This window comes from Salvelinus fontinalis, chromosome 25 (assembly GCF_029448725.1).
Source record: "Salvelinus fontinalis isolate EN_2023a chromosome 25, ASM2944872v1, whole genome shotgun sequence".
Classification (NCBI taxonomy): domain Eukaryota; kingdom Metazoa; phylum Chordata; class Actinopteri; order Salmoniformes; family Salmonidae; genus Salvelinus; species Salvelinus fontinalis.
Genome location: NC_074689.1, coordinates 26,942,417 through 26,962,879, shown reverse-complemented (window position 1 = coordinate 26,962,879; position 20,463 = coordinate 26,942,417). Strand labels below are relative to the sequence as shown.

At 45.0% G+C, this 20,463-nt stretch overlaps 2 protein-coding genes across 5 annotated transcripts in view; one reads left to right on the top strand and one right to left on the bottom strand.

Moving 5' to 3' along the window:
• The first annotated feature begins 2,112 nt into the window (after nucleotides 1-2,112).
• mppe1 (metallophosphoesterase 1) lies at nucleotides 2,113-13,549 on the top strand. The gene is made up of 9 exons (XM_055881726.1): nucleotides 2,113-3,116; nucleotides 3,853-3,961; nucleotides 4,384-4,487; nucleotides 4,694-4,774; nucleotides 4,947-5,055; nucleotides 5,428-5,508; nucleotides 10,263-10,385; nucleotides 11,798-11,938; nucleotides 12,766-13,549. The coding sequence occupies exons 1-9, from the start codon at nucleotides 2,881-2,883 to the stop codon at nucleotides 12,946-12,948; spliced, it is 1,167 nt and encodes a 388-aa protein (XP_055737701.1). The 5' UTR covers nucleotides 2,113-2,880; the 3' UTR covers nucleotides 12,949-13,549.
• A 100-nt stretch (nucleotides 13,550-13,649) lies between these two features.
• LOC129823046 (guanine nucleotide-binding protein G(olf) subunit alpha-like) overlaps nucleotides 13,650-20,463 on the bottom strand; it is a 79,538-nt gene continuing 72,724 nt past the window's right edge. For 2 of the 4 annotated variants that reach the window (XM_055881721.1, XM_055881723.1), the window contains exons 9-13: nucleotides 19,492-19,612; nucleotides 16,502-16,632; nucleotides 16,267-16,335; nucleotides 15,856-15,923; nucleotides 13,650-15,705 (exon numbers count right to left, since the gene is read on the bottom strand). In XM_055881721.1, the coding sequence (XP_055737696.1) occupies nucleotides 15,559-15,705; nucleotides 15,856-15,923; nucleotides 16,267-16,335; nucleotides 16,502-16,632; nucleotides 19,492-19,612 (536 nt within the window). In that variant the 3' untranslated portion in view covers nucleotides 13,650-15,558. The remainder of the gene's footprint in view (nucleotides 15,706-15,855; nucleotides 15,924-16,266; nucleotides 16,336-16,501; nucleotides 16,633-19,491; nucleotides 19,613-20,463) is intronic. The other 2 variants (XM_055881722.1, XM_055881725.1) reach the window with 1 other exon arrangement.

Sequence of the window (20,463 nt, the reverse complement as noted above, 5' to 3'; positions counted from 1 at the left end):
TGTGTTTCAACCGATGGCGGGCACAATGCAAATACATGATGTAAAATAGTGTCTAAGCTACAAAGTATGTGAGTATTAAAAGAATCAGATTTTTCGAGTTTTTAGATCAAATCATATTGTATTTGTCACATGCGCCGAATACAACAGGTGTAGACCTTACAGTGAAATGCTTACTTACAAGCCCTTAACCAACAATGCGGTTAAGAAAAATAACAAAAGAATAAGAAATAAAAGTAACAAATAATTAAAGAGCATCAGTAAAAAACAATAGCGAGGCTATATACAGGGGGTACCGGTAGAGAGTCAGTGTGAGGGGGCACAGGTTAGTCGAGGTAATTGAGGTAATATGTACATGTAGGTAGAGTTATTAAAGTGACTATGCATATATAATAACAGAGAATAGCAGCAGCGTAAAAGGGGGGGGGGGGGGGGGGGGGGCAATGCAAATATTCTGGATAGCCATTTGATTACCTGTTCAGGAGTCTTATGGCTTGGGGGTAGAAGCTGTTTAGAAGCCTCTTGGACCTAGACTTGGTGCTCCAGTACCGCTTGCTGTGCGGTAGCAGAGAGAACAGTCTATGACTAGGGTGACTGGGGTCTATGACAATTTTTAAGGCCTTCTTCTGACACCGCCTGGTATAGAGGTCCTAGATGGCTGAAAGCTTGGCCCCAGTGATGTACTGGGCCGTATGCACTACCCTCTGTAGTGCCTTGCGGTCAGTGGCCGAGCAGCTGCCATACCAGGCAGTGATGCAATCCGTCAGGATGCTCTCGATGGTGCAGCTGTAGAACCTTTTGAAGATTAGAGGACCCATGGCAATTTTTTTCAGTCTTCTGAGGGGAAATAGGTTTTGTCGTGCCCTCTTCACCACTGTCTTGGTGTGCTTGGACCATGTCAGTTTGTTGGTGATGTGGACACCAAGGAACTTGAAGCTCTCAACCTGCTCCACTACAGCCCTGTCGATGAGAATGGGGGCGGCTCGGTCCTCCTTTTCCTGTAGTCCACAATCATCTCCTTTGTCTTGATCACGTTGACGGAGAGGTTGTTGTCCTGGTACCACACGGCCAGGTCTCTGACCTCCTCCCTGTAGGCTGTCTCGTCAATGTCAGTGATCAGGTCTACCACTGCTGTGTCATCGGCTTAATGATGGTGTTGGAGTCGTGAACGGCCGTGCAGTCATGAGTGACCAGGGAGTACAGGAGGGGACTGAGCACGCACCCCTGAGGGGCCCCCGTGTCGAGGATCAGCGTGGCGGATGTGTTGTTGCCTACCCTTACCACCTGGGGGCGGCCCGTCAGGAAGTCCAGGATCCAGTTGCAGAGGGAGGTGTTTAGTCCCAGGGTCCTTAGCTTAGTGATGAGCTTTGAGGGCACTATGGTGTTGAACTCTGAGCTGTAGTCAATGAATAGCATTCTCACATCGGTGTTCCTTTTGTCCAGGTGTGAAAGGGCAGTGTGGAGTACAATAGAGGTTGCATCATCTGTGGATCTGTTCAGGCGGTATGCAAATTGGAGTGGGTCTAGGGTTTCAGGGATAATGGTGTTGATGTGAGACATGACCAGCTATTCAAGCAATTCGTGGCTACAGACGTGAGTGCTACGGGTCGTAGTCATTTAGGCAGGTTACCTTAGTATCGTTAAAGGTTGATGTGGAAGGTTAAAAATGACATAATAATACAAAATAAATGATCATCTTCAATTATAAATGAATTTCTCAACTCTGTTCGTAAGCTTAAATGATATCAATCTGAAGCTTTTATATTTTCCAGTGATGAAGAAATGGATGTCTAATTGTAGGGTGAGGGATGCAAAACGGGTCAACTTTGAGCACCTTTATCACCAAAAAAGTCACTTTCTGAGCACTTCTACAATGGGTAAATATGTATCAAAAGGAGTACTCTCAAAAACAAATTGAATTCAACTGGATTTAGTTACCCGTTCAGTATATTTCATCACAGGGATAGATATTCGAATTTAGATGTGGGGATGGTTGACAAATACAAACTTTGTACTGTTGCCATCAGAACAATGTAGCAGTCACAAGTCAATTAAAATGCACGTGAAAAAGTGACACATACAGTACCAGTCAGGCTTGTATAATTACGAATCTGATCCATCTCTGAAGAATGTTGTGGTTCGTCCTGCCAGTAGTTTAAAAAGAAGTCAAACAGGGTTGAGTTCAGTACGAGAGAACGGTGTGAAACGTTGAATTCAACGAAAACGGTAGACCTACTGTACTGAACGACCAGTTGAAAAACTTAGAAATTATGGTGGCTCAGAGTGCAGTTATCATATGGTGTGCTGCACGAGTTTTGCGATTTCAGATGGTCACACCTATATTGACCAGGCCACACACACACACACAGCAAACAGGCGCAAACGTATGCTACCTCAAAGGCTTTCGAAGAAAGGTCTGCACCGTTTTGGGGAAACGTGTGGTTCAGTGTAAACGTTAACGCGAACTGAGCGCACTCCAGCACACACACACACACTCTCTCTCTCTCACATGCTCAAACTGCATCGCGCTTAATGTCATAAACTAGTTTTGAGGACTTTGTAGCCAAATTAAGCCAATAATTGCAGTCAAATATTGATATATACAAAGTACTTTGCTACCAACAACTATTCAGCCTCCGCATTCTCTTGACTAGACATCCCACGCGAGTCATATTTGGGAGATTGCTGTCGCATGACAATCCTAAACGGACCAAAAACTATTGATACCGACGAATATGCGTATTTTTTAGGCAGGGCATGGGTCCTCTGTACAATTCTTAAGCCGTTACGTTTATCTAGGGCAAGTTATTTTCAATGATTTAGCAGGATTTAGTTCGCCTTGTCCAGCAGTGACTGAAACAGATTGGCATTTCGTTTTTAGACATGCACGGACTGAGTTGCAAATGTAAATGGGGCCTTACTTTCACTCTGTTCTTATCTGTCATTTGCGTGTTTATTTTCTGTGAATATTTGATATATTACCCTGCAATTTTGCGTTGTTCGTGGCCGAAGTTGAATGGAGACAGCGGCAAGGGAGTCCCCACGCTTCGCGCTTTGTTTCTGTCGGATACCCACCTCCTTGGCGCAATAAAGGGACACTGGTTCGACAAACTGCGAAGGTAGGCTTTAAACTCCTATTCCAATTTCATTGCTTATGCGTATTTGATAAGTTATCATATTAATTTTAAAAATAGTTTATTTTTGTGTGTTTTACATCCTTGAAGGACTGTCGTTTGTTGAATGTGTGCATTTCAAACCTCTCTTTGGTCAAAACTGTAATTTGCATCTCATATCAGATGTACAGAAAACTAAAATCTGGAAACAATGAACAGAAACAGACAGCACAATTCCCTCCAAACACTTCCATAAATCATGGATAGTGGGAGCTGTTTTTTTAGGACAGAAATAGAATTAATCCTCTTAGATGGCTCAAATTAATATCAGATAATATGAAATCACCATGGCATCCAACTTCACCAGCTAGGGCACTAAATCGGATCACAGGTTTGACTGCAATGCTTCATGTTCACATGGTCCACAAAATGAGTTCTAGTGGTCAGTCTCAATAGCTTTTTTCAGTGGGAGGATGCTACCAGGATTTATTAAATACATTATACAGCATGATGGACAAGAACACTTTCAATCAAAGGTGGTTGTATCTTGGTAGTGTTGGGTAGTCCTGACCAACAGATTATTATCAGGGCCAGGAGTATTTCCTTATGAGGCCTCATCAGGACAACTCTGGACTGTAATAGGCTATCACTATAGTCAGGGCCCAGAGTTTTTCCTAGTGGTCTTTCCACAAGGTCAGGAAAACTCCCTGCCCTAATCATAATGTACTGTACTTCCTAATAGAGAATGGCAGATGGAGAGAGCTTTCCAGACCGCACTGGGGGTCCTACAGCCAGAGATGGTCTTCATTTTGGGAGACATCTTCGACGAGGGGAAATGGAGCTCCCCAAAGGTTAGTTGATGGACACGGTCGGTTATCAGAAACGATAGACCACACACACCGCCAACAGCTAGACTACTCAGGATATGTGATAATAATATTATCTGTTGGCACATAAGGGGATGTGCGCGTGTGTGTGCGTGGATTTGAGCATTGGCTGTTCCAATTTCATTTTTCTTGATCTGATTGTCCTTGAGGTGTGACTAACCTCCACCAGTTGTGTTTTAGTAGAAACACAGTGAATGGCAGTAGGTGTTTGGGAGTTCATTACATGTATTATGAGGTAATGGTATGATGTAACCTAAATCCAACTGAGGGTGGAATTAAATAACATGATACTGTGTCTAGTGCTAGGAGGGGTTGAGGCAGATGTTGATACCCCAGCTCAAACTGTTCCTCTGTGACCCTCTGAATATGCACCTTGTGTTCTTCAGGACTGGGAGGATGACGTCCGCCGCTTTAAGCAGATCTTCCGACATCCCAGAGACATGGAGCTTATAGCCATCATTGGTAACCATGACATCGGCTTCCATCATGAGTAAGTTAAGTTCAGAAGTCTCACTGTTAAATGGAGGCTACCAAGAACATGTCCACAGCGTTGTTCTCTCTATTCTCACCTAGTTCCGCTAACAATAGGGAGTTATGTTGTCTGTAGTTGGTGTGCGTTACTAGGCCCTAGCCCTGTGGTTGTGCTCACTTTCTCTTGACATAACATTTTTTTATTTTTTCTAAATCTTTGAACAGAATGAGCTGGTACAAACTTGAACGCTTCGAGAGGGTGTTCAATGTCACCTCTGCCCGGATCGTAACCAACAAGGGAGTCAAGTAGGTTCCTTTACTGTAAATTGTGTCATCTAACCTTGTCTCAAAATGATGCATGTAAACAGTTTAACAATGTGTTGTTTGTGGTTAGTCACGTTGATGTGTAGCTTAGCTCCAATCCTTGTAACATCATTTATGTGTGTGTGTGTGTGTGTGTATGTATGTTTCCACAAAGTTTTGTACTGGTGAACAGTATGGCCATGCATGGAGACCGCTGCCCCATCTGCGAGCATGTGGAAAACGAGCTGTACAGCCTCTCTCAGGCTCTCAACTGTTCAGTGCTGGTGATCTTAATCACAACCATCATCCTCATCAATGCCACACACACACACACACACACAAACAAAATAGGGGTTATTGGGATTTGGAAAGAAGCAGAGATTTGAACATTGACAAAAAAATAAGTATTTCTCTCCCGAGTGCAATCAAGAGTCACCATATGGCTTTTGCATGTTACGCAGCGCCAAAGATATGTGGGTCAAATGTTTGGGTTAATCCCAGACTTTATTCACTAACATCCCCAGAAATGTCTTTTGAAATGTGGTAAGCATTATGTTGTCACGAAAGAGGAAGGATTGTCCCTACACATTGTCAACATTATGTTACTCCCATTGCTAATGTGAAAGTAGATTGTAATGATATTGTGGATTTCACAGAGCCACCGGTCAAGCAGCATGAGAACATACTGTCAGGAGGATATGCAGAAGTTTCCCCGCTCATCACCTATCATCCTACAGGTACGGTTTAATGTGTGTGTGCGTGCTTGCGAAGTGACTGAGACCACTTTAATTATAGGTCATTGCAGAGTCATTGTACACTGAATGTACAAAACATAGGAACATGGCATGAACTACAAGGTGTTGAAAGGATGCTGGCCAATGTTGACTCCAATGCTTCCAACAGTTGTGTCAAGTTGGCTGGATGTCCTTAGGGTAGTGGACCATTCTTGATACACACAATAAACTGTTGAGGGTGAAAAAGCAAGCAGTGTTGCAGTTCTTTACACACACAAACCGGTGCGCTTGGCACCTACTACAATACCCCATTCAAAGGCACTTACATATTTTATCTTGCCTATTCACCCTCTGAATGGCACACATACACAGTCCATTTATCAATTGTCTCAAGGCTTAAAAAGCCTTGTTTAACCTGTCTCCCCTTCATCTATACTGATTGAAGTGGATTTAACAGGTGACATCAATAAAGGATCATAGCTTTGGTATTTTCTGTTTTATTAGGATCCCCATTAGCTGTTGCAAAAGCAGCAGCTACTCTTCCTGGGGTCCACACAAAACATGAAACATGACATAATACAGAACATTAATAGACAAGGACAGAACTACACACATTATTTTGAAAGTCACACGTAGCCTACATATCAATGCATACACAAACTATCTAGGTCAAATAGGGGAGAGGCGTTGTGAGGTGTTGTTTTATCAGTTTTTTTAAAACCAGGTTTGCTGTTTATTTGAGCAATATGATATGGAACAGAGTTCCATGCAATATGGCTCGATATAATATTGTACGCTTTCTTGAATTTGTTCTGGATTTGGGGACTGTGAAAAGACACCTGGTGCCATGTCTGGTGGGGTGTGTGTGTCAGAGTTATGTGTAAGTTGACTATGCAAACAATTTGGGATTTTCAACACAATGTTTCTTATAAAAAGAAGTTATGCAGTCAGTCTCTCCTCAACTCTTAGCCAAGAGAGACTGGCATGAATAGTATTTATATCAGCCCTCCGTTTACAATTAAGAGCAAAACGTGCCGCTCTGTTCTGGGCCAGCTGCAGCTTAACTAGGTCTTTCCTTGCAGCACTGGACCACACAATTCGACAATAATCAAGACAAAACTAGAGGCTGCAGGACTTGCTTTTTGGAGTGTGGTGTCAAAAAAGCAGAGCATCTCTTGATTACAAACAGACCTCTCATCTTTACAACCATTGAATCTATATGTTTTGACCATGACAGTTTACAATCGAAGTTAACGCCAAGTAATTTACTCTCCCCAACTTGTTCAACAGCCACACCATTCATTACCAGACTCAGCTGAGATCTAGAACTTATTGAATGATTTGTACCAAATACAATGCTCTTAGTTTTAGAGATGTTCAGGACCGGTTTATTACTGGCCACCCATTCCAAAACAGGTTGCAACTCTTTAAGTGTTTCTGTGACTTCATTAGCTGTGGTTGCTGATGCGTATATGGTTGAATCATCAGCATACACGGACAACACATGCTTTGTTTAATGCCAGTGGCAGGTCATTGGTAAAAATAGAAAAGAGGGCCTAGAGAGCTGCCCTGCGGTACACCACACTATACATTTTTGACATTAGAGAAGCTTCCATTAAATAAAACCCTTTGAGTTATATTAGATAGATAGATAGACGGATAGATAGATAGCTCTGTATCCACGATATGGCAGAAGTTGAAAAGCCATAACACATACAATTTTTCAACAACAGGTTATGGTCAATAATATCAAAGGCTGCATTGAAATCTAACAGTACAGCTCCCACAATCTTCTTATTATCAATTTCTTTCAACCAATCATCAGTCAATTGTGTCAGTGCAGTACATGTTGAGTGCCCTTCTCTGTAAGCACGCTGAAAGTCTGTTGTGAATTTGTTTACAGAGAAATAGCATTGTATTTGGTCAAACACAATTTCTTCCAACAGCTTGCTAAGAGCTGGCAGCAAGCTTATAGGTCTGCTGTTAGAACCAGTAAAGGCAGCTTTACCACTCTTGGGTTGCGGAATGACTTTGCTTCCCTCCAGGCCTGAGGACAAAGACTTTCCTCAAGGCTCAGATTAAAGATGACAGATAGGTGTGGCTATAGAGTCAGCTACCATCCTCAGTAGCTTTCCATCTAAGTTGTCAATGCCAGGAGGTTTGTCATTATTGATCGAAAACAATAATTTTCCCACCTCTCCCACACTAACTTTACAGAACTTGCAATGCTTTTCTTTCATTATTAGTTTTCTTATGCATGAATACGATGGCTCACTGTTCATTGTTGACATTTCCTGCATAAGGTTTGCCCACTTTGCCAATTAAGTAATCATTAAAATAATTGGCAACATCAAATGGTTTTGTGATGAATAAGCCATCTGATTCAATGAAAGATGGAGTTGAATGTGTCTTTCTGCCCATAATTTCATTTAAAGTACTCCAAAGTTTATATCATTGATCTTGGCTTCATAATACAGTTTCTTCTTCTTTTTGTTGAGTTTAGTCACATAATTTCTCAATTTGCAGTAAATCAGCCAGTCAGATCTGCAGCCAGGCTTATTAGCCACTCCTTTTGCCCCATCTCTTTCAACCATACAGTTTTCCAATTCGTTATCAATCCATGGAGCCTTAACAGTTCTAACAGTCAGTTTCTTAACAGGTGCATGTTTATCAATAATTGGAAGAAGCAATTTCATAAATTCATCAAGTGCAGTGTCTGGATGCTCCTCATTAATCGCATCAGACCAACAAATATTTTGAACATGAGTCACAGTAAAATCTTTTGTATGATCTCTTATACACTATTTTAGGCACAGCTGTTGGAACTTTGGCTTTCCTGGATATAGCCACTATATTGTGATCACTGCATCCAATGGGTACAGATTTCAGAACAGCTATCTTGTCCTTGAACCTCATGAACTTGAACACTATAGGCCTGGGCCTACCACCTGGGCCGGTTGTGGGCTTTCCAGTCCTGTGGGCACGTTCCAACTCAATCTTGCTGTGGTCCATCTTCAATTTCTCAAAGATCATTTCCCTCACTTTGTCTTCAGACTCCATCTATGTCTCATGTGGAGATTCTGCAATTCCATCCACAACCATGTTGTTCCGCCTTGACTGTCCCTCGATGTATCTGTCATTGTTATCATGGCCTCACACAGATCTGATGTCCTCTCTCAATGACTTACAGATTGCTGTCATCTTGCCGTTCTCCTGTTTCAACTCATTGAGCTGACCGTGGGAGAACTGCAAACTGTTCTTCGGGTCCTGGACCTCTCGTGTCAGGTCATCCATTCTTTTATTAGTTGAATCCACCAATATTTGGACAAAACACTTGAAGCTATTTCCTTGTTATTGTAACAACTGCTTGTGGAACTATTTTTGTTCGTTTAAAAGATCTTTCACCTGTGATTGAGAGACACCACTGTCCTCAACAGTATTTCCGCCAGCTTTGGTCTTTGTCATGGTAGCTAGCAACGTATGTTAGGCTGTTAATCCTTGCAGTTCCAGACAGGGCAGGTCACAGGGAAGATTGAAAACAACAAACTGCAGGGATCTAGACAGCCACAAACCCGGGACAATCTGCGGTCCCAGCCACAATGGCTAACCGCATCACGGGCTACGTTCAATCCCGCTACCTTGATATGCAGCTAGCTAGCAGCTAGGCTAGTTGAGGACTTGGATTAGCTAACACAACATGCCATTGGAACACAGGAGTGATGGTTGCTGATAATGGGACTTTGTACGCCTATGTAGATATTACATAAAAAATCTGCCGTTTCCAGCTGCAATAGTAATTTACAACATTAACAATGTCTGCACTGTATTTCTGATCAATTTGATGTTATTTTAATGGACAAAAAATTAGCTTTTCTTTCAAAAACAAGGACATTTCTAAGTGACCCCAAACTTTTGAATGGTAGTGTATGTCTAGTATATAATTCTGTAAAGTTATAATAGCCTAAACCTGTTCCAGTTCACACCATCTCATGATGCTCAGCACTTCAAGCCATGCGCCATCCATGTGTACACCTCTCTCTTGCTCTCTCCCCACTGGTGAAATTTCTCGCGCCTGCACTTATCTGACCAATCAAACATGTAAACAACTAGGGTTCCAAAGCAAGCTTCTCTATCCGTGCTAATGAGTCGAGTAAATATATATGCTCTTTCCATGACATAGACTAACCAGGTGAAAGTTATGATCCCTTATTGATGTCACTTGAAAATAGATTTTAAAGCATCTCTCCTGTAACTATTCCCCAGGCCGTTGCTGTAAATAAGAATGTGTTCTCAGTCAACTTACCTGGTAAAATAAGGGTTCAAATAAAATTGAGACATGGATTGTGTATGTGTGCTATTCCGAGGGTGAATGGGCAAGACAAAAGATTTAAGTGCCTTTTGAATGGGGTATGGTAGTAGGTGCCAGGTGCACTGGTTTGTGTCAAGAACTGCAATGCTGCTGGGTTTTTCCACGCTCAACAGTTTCATGTGTGTATCAAGAATGGTCCACCACCCACAGGACATCCAGCCAACTTGACACAACTGTGGGAAGCATTGGCGTCTACATGAGCCAGCATCCCTGTGGAACGCTTTCAACACCATGTAGAGTCCATGCCCTGACGAATTGAAGCTGTTCTGGGGGAGGGTAGGGTTGCAAATGAAATCCATATTGTGTATAGCCTACCTATTATACAAAAACACCTAGCATTGTTCACTTACAGTATGTTATGTACTGTGTATTGACCGTCTGTCGGAAGCACTACCCTTTGTACCGACCCAACGATGCAGAGTGCACTGGGCAGGACGCCGCCTCTCCTGAAGAGCGACAGCAGGTGTTCCATGAGCGCTATGACGTGCTATCCCAGGAGGCTTCTCAAAGGGTGAGCTTACACACACTCGGTCATATAACTAACACCTGGGGTGCATCTCATTGTCTAAAGTGGCCTCCTCTCCTTGCTTGCACCGGTTTTATTTTATTCAGATCGTGCAGATGAAGGAAAGGAGACAAGGAGAGGAAGCCACTTTAGGCTATTGAGATACAGCCCTAGGGCTCATTCTGAAGAGTGCATGTTTCTGACTGAAAACCATAACAAATGTTGGGTCTTCTTAAGCCTTGTTCACACCGCATGCCTTAATGCTCATATCAGTTTTGTTTGTTCAGCTTATTTTGGCAAGTTACAAGTGACCAAATTGTGTGTGTTCAGACAGCAGTCATGTGCTGACAAGGCTATGCTAGTTGTCATAGTAACGAGGGGGTGTGTGTGCAGTGGTCTAGACTGATTGGTGGTGCTGCTTGTGCTTCCTATCACTCAGTTATGTAGAAAGCTAAGGTGACAATAATGCCTGTCATGGACATTTGCCAGTTGTTTTGAATGTTCAAAATCATAGTGGTAAGAACACTTTTTTAAAGCTTCAAAGGATAAGATGATCCAACTTTCAAAACAAGTGCTTTTTGACTAGCCACAGCAGTCCACTAGCTAGCTGGCCAGCCACAGCAGTCCACTAGCTAGCTGGCCAGCCACAGCAGTCTACTAGCTAGCTAGCCAGCCACAGCAGTCCACTAGCTAGCCACAGCAGTCCACTAGCTAGCCACAGCAGTCCACTAGTTAGCTAGCCACAGAAATATACTAGCTAGCTGGCCAGCCACAGTAGTCTACTAGCTAGCCACATCAGTCTACTAGCTAGCTACAGCAGTCTACTAGCTAGCTACAGCAGTCTACTAGCTAGCTACAGCAGTCTACTAGCTAGCTACATCAGTCTACTAGCTAGCCACAGCAGTCTACTAGCTAGCCACAGCAGTCTACTAGCTAGCCACAGCAGTCTACTAGCTAGCTAGCCACAGCAGTCTACTAGCTAGCTAGCCACAGCAGTCCACTAGCTAGCTGGGTAGCTGTTTAGCTTTCTAGCACATTCACTCATTTGTTTCTAAACAATTAACAAGCTATGTGGCTACCACATGTCAACAGTTGAATAAAGGTTAAATAAAAGTAGCTAGCAAGCAACAAGATACCAACTAACAGTCTAAAACCACATGATGACAAATAAATCAGATTTGACTGTTCAGACACAAGTCGCATGGCCAGGAATCGAATTTGTATATGACTTCAAACCACTTAGGAAGGTGGTTTGAAATGTGGCTAGAAATATCTGATTCCATGTGTTTTTTGGCTGTTCATACTGCAGAAAAAATAAATAAATACGATTTGAGTCAGTTCAAACGGCCAATGTGAACACGACTTTAGAGGCATGTTATTACAGAAATATGATCGATTCTTTTGGTCCCACTCTGCAGTTACTTTGGTGGTTCCAGCCCCGCCTTATCCTGAGTGGCCACACCCACAGTGCCTGTAAGGTGGTCCATGACAACAAGCACCCAGAAATCAGCGTTCCTTCCTTCAGCTGGAGAAACCGCAACAACCCCAGCTTCATCCTGGTAACTAATTAACTACACTGAATGAAAATATAAACACATGTAAAGTCCCATGTTTCATAAGCTGAAATAAAACATCTCAGAAATTGTCCATTTGCACACAAAAAACATATTTCTCTCAAATTTTGTGCACATCCCTATTAGTGAGCATTTATCCTATGCCAAGATAATTGGTGGGGGTATAGGCAGGCATAACCTACGGACAATGAACACAATTGCATTTTATCGATGGATATTTGAATACACAGATATCGTGACGAGAACCTGATGCCTGTTGTCGTGCCATTCATTCGATCCACCAACCTTTCGGTTACTGGTCCAACGCTCTAACCACTAGGCTACCTGCTGCCCCCATGTCACAAGGATCTGTACACAATTCCTGGAAGCTGAAAATGTCCCAATTCTTCCATGGCCTGCATATTCACCAGGCATGTCACCCATTGAGCATGTTTGGGATGCTCTGGATTGACATGTACAACAGCGTGTTCCAGTTCCCACCAATATCCAGCAACTTCGCACTGCCATTGTAGTGGGACAAAATTTCACAGTCAACAATCAACAGCCTGATCAACTCTATATAAAGGAATGTGTTGTGCTGCATGAGGCAAATAGTGGTCACACCAGATACTGACTGGTTTTCTGATCCACACCCCTAGCTTTTTGTTTAAGTTAGTGGTGACCATCAGATGCATATCTGTATTCCCCAGTCACATTTCCTTATATGAACTGTAACTGTTCTTTGAAATCGTTGCATGTTACGTTTATATTTTTGTTCAGTCTCAGGGTTGGGGTCAATTCCATTTTAAATTAAAGTTTACCTCTCTCTCCAGGGCACCTTCTCTCCCACAGACTTCCAGTTGGCTAAGTGCTTCCTGCCAGAAGAGAGCAGCGTGGTGGCCATCTACTGTTCCACAGCCATGGTCGTCTCCCTCCTGCTCTTGGCCCACCTACACCTCACCAAGACCTCCATGCTCCTGGCCACCAATCTCATGGGCAAGCACAAGGGCTTCTGACAGTTTCCCCTAGATCGAACTATTTGCTTGGCGGGCCGCTTAAAAGAAAGTCCCCTGAAGTGTGACTGAAACCAATAGAGGGTGAAATGTTCTAGGTGAAGGGCAAGAGATAGGCCCTATGATACCTGTCAAAATAACTGTATGAGGACATCTGTGTGACCTGTCACCTTTGATGCCCTCAGGCCCCATGTTCCAAAGACTCCTGTGTAGTGTAGACACCCCTGACATAGAACCCAACATCACCTTTTACAGGAAGGGCCTGGGTCCTGACATAGAACCCAACAGCACCTTTTACAGGGAGGGTCTGGGTCCTGACATAGAACCCAACAGCACCTTTTACAGGGAGGGTCTGTGTCCTGACATAGAACCCAACAGCACCTTTTACAGGGATGGTCACTCTGGGATAGCTTTTACTGATCAATTACGTGCCCTGAGATTTTATCCGTTATCCGTTTTATCCGTTTCCCCTTTTAAATTATTGGCAACTTGAATGTTTTATTTTATCTCTGATCTACTGGTGAATAAGCTATTGCAGGGCCATCTTTGAGCTTTTTAAATGTGACCTGGACGAAAACAGTCGAGGGAAGATGGTGACACTGGGTTTCTTGTAACTGTAATTTATGCATATACAAAGTGTACATAATCTGTCATATTTTCCCGCATATTCAGTTGACAACCCCCCCCCCCCACAAAAAAAAGTATTCTGATGTGCCTCTTTATTAAAATAAAAATGTTTTTCCGTATTCCATAAAGGCCTGACACAAACGTATCACTCCTGCCTCCTCGCTCTCAGAACAGACTTGCACATTGAAAGCTGCTGTTCGGTGTAAAGAACAGCCCATCAAACTGGGTTCACACACTCACGCCTGTGGCAATGTGAAGGGCTCTCCGTGTCCATGACTGACGTGATCACTACTTTCTACTCTCATCCTATATAAGTTGATGCCTATGCATGTGTATGCATACATACGTTCTAGACATTCATAAATATGTATACACATAGGCACACACATTACTATGTATAATTGTACATATAGATTTATAGAATATATGTATATCTTTATAAATGTATATGTACATATATAAAATGTATATGTACAATGTACATATACAATGCATGAGTGCATGTGTGTATATGTTTTACAGTACATGCATGCTTCGAAGCACACACACACACACATTTACTGGTACGTGTATGTATACATCTCATACACACTTCATATCTAAAAAGTTGCTTCCTACTGTAGTAAAACAACACCAGGTTGCGATTTGGACACGTCAATTGATCTTGTAATGTATTAAAGCTGAGAATCAGAAACAAAAATTGAAATGTTCACCGTCAAAACAAAGGAGGATGAAGGCAATGTCTCTGGCTGCGACCTTGAGTCACTGCGGTAGGTAAGTGGTTAATTTGCATAATGTATACAGGATTTCCGTGTGTTTTTTTTTAACCCCTCGCAAATTTTTCCTCCTTTTTCTACTAAAGAACATTTTCCTTTTTTATAAACCAGAAAAATGTACCTCTACAGAGAGAGAGAGAGAGAGAGACGCCCTACCTGCAGTCTCTACTGTCAGATAGAGTTTGACATCAAGCTGTACAGGGGCAGTCAACAACATACATCAGAGCTCAATTTACAGGTACAGCCATTATCAAGGCACAAAGATCTTCTACAAGTAGTTTTTTTCTCAATAAAGTTGTACAAAATAACATTACATTTTGCAGTCTGTACAAGATAATCAACAAAAACAAATCTCTCTATATATATATATATAGAACTCTTGCCCAAGAGGATCTAAGTAAAAAGGACCGTCTGTGGGCAAATCAAAGTGAGTGTGGTATTTCTCTTTCCATCTAGACACGTGGCAGAAAGCTGCTGCTGCCCCTACAGCCGGAGGTGCATTGGACTCAAACTCCCAGCATCCTCCTATTCTCCCACAAGCCCCACCCCCTCTATGCTAAATCTACAGCCTGAAAGCCTCGCTCTCCATCATCCTGCAATAAAATGATACAAAATAAACAAAGTGACAGAGTAATAAATATCACGGTGCTACATCATGTGTATACTTCCTTGACGGCATTAAGTTACCTGATACATCTGCTGCCCGCCCCACCCACCCCTTCATCAAGTACTCGAGAAAGAGGGAGAGAGAGAGAAGTGTTGGGAGGAACCAGCATACACAGTAGTCCATCAGATCCCTCAACTCTCACACACACACACACCCTCTTAACAACTTCAGCTGGTCCAGATCAAACAACAGAAATGACAGAAGAAGATGACTAGTTTCAAACAAAAACTACAAAAAAATATGTCTAAAAAGGCTTAGTGGAATGAACAGAATAAAGGCATTGGAAATAAAAGATGAGGCACACACACAATGTCCCATCCCTGCTTAGACCTACAAAATAAAGTCAAGATTGGCCATAAATAAAAGAACAAAGGAAGGAGAAAACAAAATAGAAAAACAACAACAATGGCAAACAAAATGACAGCATTGTGATGCTTCAGTAGTTCTCCTGGTCCCCCTGGTAACAGGGCCTTGTGTTTTGGGAGTGGAATCATACTGCGCCGGGATTGGCAGAGCGCTGACTGGATGGTGGGCTGCAACCAATCACAATAGTTCGTATTGGCGCAGGTGCATCCTCTGGATGATGTCTCGGCAGTCGTTGAAGACACGGCGGATGTTCTCCGTGTCCACGGCACAGGTGAAGTGGGGGTAGCAGTAGTGTTTGCCGTCGCCGCTCGCCGTGCTGATCCTCTGTGGGGTGGTGGAGAGACACATCCACATTTCACTTTATTTCGTGAATTGACTGAACTGAAATGGAAATGACTCCAACCTTGAAATGGCTGCCTCTAAGTTAAGACTAGAAAACAAGGGTCTACAGTACAGAATGAAAACGGTACGTACAAGGAACTCATCTCGGATGAAAAATTTGGCCCGGGTCACTTTAGGGTCCTCTCCAGGGTCTGGAACGGCTGTCCACAAAGAGACAAGCGGTTCAGGGTTTTAAAGACTACAGTATTTAATGTCATCAGAAGAAGGATATCATTAGGACAGGATGTAATCAGTGTAGTGCCTGATGGCAGTGCCTGCAATCAAATGTTTCTCTCTCTAACTACTGTTCTCCATGCTCCAAACCATTCTCATTTCACAATGGGAAGAAAGGCATGTTAATGCTCACATACTGCAATAGAGTCCCTGGAATATCTAGAAGTAATAGTGTCATTGGAGGTCTAAATTAGGTTGATTCCAGGGGCAGCGCAAATGATTCCATTTGATTCACATTTTCAAAAGTGTGAGTTGCCAAAATTGGTTAACCTTTGAATACATCTTGAGGATCGGTTTGGAAGTCCTTCACTGTGAAGCAACAACAACGATGCTTCGTTTCTGTAGTGTGTGAACCTTAGGTTAGTAAATTTGAATAATTTATTATGATCCAGTTTATAATATCTTTTAAATAATGAACAATTATAAATGCTTATAAATATTGAATATGAGTAAAATCAACAATGATTTAAACAATGGGGTGTTTTCCGTCCATCTCAGTACCCACCTTCAGCCGGTACTGTATAGCGAACATACTCAGGGAAGTAGTCTTCTAGTTTGGATTTCCCTGCTAAGATCTTGTCAGCCAACATGTCCTGCTTATTCAAGAACAGGATGACTGAAATGGTCCGTAGAAACCTGAAAACAAAGAATGGCGTGACTAGACAGGTATTTAAACAATCACATTGTGTCAGAGTTAGTGGAATGTGAACGGATGGCTTTAAAAATAAAACCTCTCCTTCCAACTCTCATGTTTCTGCTTCTGTTTAACACTGATTTCACAACATTGTCCGATTAACACTGATTTCACCACCTTGACCGATTAACACTGATATCACAACATTGTCCGATTAACACTGATATCACAACATTGTCCGATTAACACTGATATCACAACATTGTCCGATTAACACTGATATCACAACATTGTCCGATTAACACTGATATCACAACATTGTCCGATTAACACTGATATCACAACATTGTCCGATTGCAACACTATATAAATGTGCCCATTTAGTGTTAATGTGTTACAGAAAATGCCAACAAAGTTGGTTTGAAATGCAATTTCAGTTTGCAAATGTATTGCAAGTGTGTTGAAAATATATTGAAATCATAACACAATGGAATGCCAATGGAATACATTACTAAATCTGGTGCGAAATATTCAGTACGGCAAAATTGGGTTGGGAGAGGGCAGCGAGAGCCAGACGAGGTGACTGAGGACCAGAGGGCAGAGAGCCAGACGAGGTGACTGAGGACCAGAGGGCAGCGAGAGCCAGACGAGGTGACTGAGGACCAGAGGGCAGCGAGAGCCAGACGAGGTGACTGAGGACCAGAGGGCAGCGAGAGCCAGACGAGGTGACTGTGGACGAGAGGGCAGCGAGAGCCAGACGAGGTGACTGAGGACCAGAGGGCAGCGAGAGCCAGACGAGGTGACTGAGGACCAGAGGGCAGCGAGAGCCAGACGAGGTGACTGTGGACCAGAGGGCAGCGAGAGCCAGACGAGGTGACTGAGGACCAGAGGGCAGCGAGAGCCAGACGAGGTGACTGAGGACCAGAGGGCAGCGAGAGCCAGACGAGGTGACTGAGGACCAGAGGGCAGCGAGAGCCAGACGAGGTGACTGAGGACCAGAGGGCAGAGAGCCAGACGAGGTGACTGAGGACCAGAGGGCAGAGAGCCAGACGAGGTGACTGTGGTCCAGAGGGCAGCGAGCCAGACGAGGTGACTGAGGACCAGAGGGCAGAGAGCCAGACGAGGTGACTGAGGACCAGAGGGCAGCGAGAGCCAGACGAGGTGACTGAGGACCAGAGGGCAGAGAGCCAGACGAGGTGACTGAGGACCAGAGGGCAGAGAACCAGACGAGGTGACTGAGGACCAGAGGGCAGAGAACCAGACGAGGTGACTGTGGACCAGAGAGCCAGACGAGGTGACTGAGGACCAGAGGGCAGAGAGCCAGACGAGGTGACTGTGGACCAGAGGGCAGCGAGCCAGACGAGGTGACTGAGGACCAGAGGGCAGAGAGCCAGACGAGGTGACTGAGGACCAGAGGGCAGAGAGCCAGACGAGGTGACTGAGGACCAGAGGGCAGAGAACCAGACGAGGTGACTGTGGACCAGAGAGCCAGACGAGGTGACTGAGGACCAGAGGGCAGCGAGCCAGACGAGGTGACTGTGGACCAGAGAGCCAGACGAGGTGACTGAGGACCAGAGGGCAGCGAGCCAGACGAGGTGACTGTGGACCAGAGAGCCAGACGAGGTGACTGTGGACCAGAGGGCAGCGAGCCAGACGAGGTGACTGTGGACCAGAGAGCCAGACGAGGTGACTGTGGACCAGAGAGCCAGACGAGGTGACTGAGGACCAGAGGGCAGAGAGCCAGACGAGGTGACTGAGGACCAGAGGGCAGAGAGCCAGACGAGGTGAATGAGGACCAGAGGGCAGAGAGCCAGACGAGGTGACTGTGGACCAGAGGGCAGCGAGAGCCAGACGAGGTGACTGAGGACCAGAGGGCAGAGAGCCAGACGAGGTGACTGAGGACCAGAGGGCAGAGAGCCAGACGAGGTGACTGAGGACCAGAGGGCAGCGAGCCAGACGAGGTGACTGTGGACCAGAGAGCCAGACGAGGTGACTGTGGACCAGAGGGCAGCGAGCCAGACGAGGTGACTGTGGACCAGAGAGCCAGACGAGGTGACTGTGGACCAGAGAGCCAGACGAGGTGACTGAGGGCCAGAGGGCAGAGAGCCAGACGAGGTGACTGAGGACCAGAGGGCAGAGAGCCAGACGAGGTGAATGAGGACCAGAGGGCAGAGAGCCAGACGAGGTGACTGTGGACCAGAGGGCAGCGAGAGCCAGACGAGGTGACTGAGGACCAGAGGGCAGAGAGCCAGACGAGGTGACTGAGGACCAGAGGGCAGAGAGCCAGACGAGGTGACTGAGGACCAGAGGGCAGCGAGAGCCAGACGAGGTGACTGAGGACCAGAGGGCAGCGAGAGCCAGACGAGGTGACTGAGGACCAGAGGGCAGCGAGAGCCAGACGAGGTGACTGAGGACCAGAGGGCAGCGAGAGCCAGACGAGGTGACTGAGGACCAGAGGGCAGAGAGCCAGACGAGGTGACTGAGGACCAGAGGGCAGAGAGCCAGACGAGGTGAATGAGGACCAGAGGGCAGCGAGAGCCAGACGAGGTGACTGAGGACCAGAGGGCAGCGAGAGCCAGACGAGGTGACTGAGGACCAGAGGGCAGCGAGAGCCAGACGAGGTGACTGAGGACCAGAGGGCAGCGAGCCAGTTGAGGTGACTGTGGACCAGAGAGCCAGACGAGGTGACTGTGGACCAGAGGGCAGCGAGCCAGACGAGGTGACTGAGGACCAGAGAGCCAGACGAGGTGACTGTGGACCAGAGAGCCAGACGAGGTGACTGAGGACCAGAGGGCAGAGAGCCAGACGAGGTGACTGAGGACCAGAGGGCAGAGAGCCAGACGAGGTGACTGAGGACCAACCTGTTATTCCAGATGCTCTTGAAGAGATCCAGTGATTCCCGGAGTCTGTTGGTGCTGTTGTCTTCCCTTATGACCATGTTATAACTGCTGCTTGCTGCCACAAAGATGATGGCCGTCACATCTGAAAGAAATAGGAGCACAGTGGAATAGGTTGTTTCAGTACTCATTTATTTAAAAAATAAAATAAAATAAAAAATGTAACCTTTATTTAACCAGACAAGGAGGTTAAGAACAAATTCTTATTTACAATGATGGCCTACCCCAGCCAAAACCTAACCAGGACGACGCTGGGCCAGTTGTGCGCCGCCATATGAGACTCCCAATCACGGTTGGTTGTGACAGAACCTGGAATCGAACCAGGGTCTGTAGTGACGCCTCTAGCACTGAGATGCAGTGCCTTAGACCGCTGTGTCACTCGGGAGTGAGTACCAGACGCTGAGACCTCGCAAACCACATCATATAGCATGTAAAACTAATGAATCGTTCCGTATAAAATGTGGAAGTGGATCCAGATATGGTATACAATGCAGAGCTACTGCAACACAGTCGTCTGTCCCACTTCAAGACTGTGCTAGCCTGTTAAGCTAAAGCCTGGGCATTATCATATGTGCTAACATAAGTCTTCCAGTTTCAGAAAAGTTTACTTGAAAAGGTTACTCGTTGACCTTCATTCACCGAACCACCATAGTTACTCACAGCACAACACTGTGGGCAGCAGAACAGCACAGTGGGGAGCAGAACAGCGCAGTGGGGAGCAGAACAGCGCAGTGGGGAACAGAACAGCACAGTGGGGAGCAGAACAGCACAGTGGGGAGCAGAACAGCACAGTGGGGAACAGAACAGCGCAGTGGGGAGCAGAACAGCACAGTGGGGAGCAGAACAGCACAGTGGGGAACAGAACAGCACAGTGGGGAGCAGAACAGCGCAGTGGGGAACAGAACAGCGCAGTGGGGAGCAGAACAGCACTGTAAG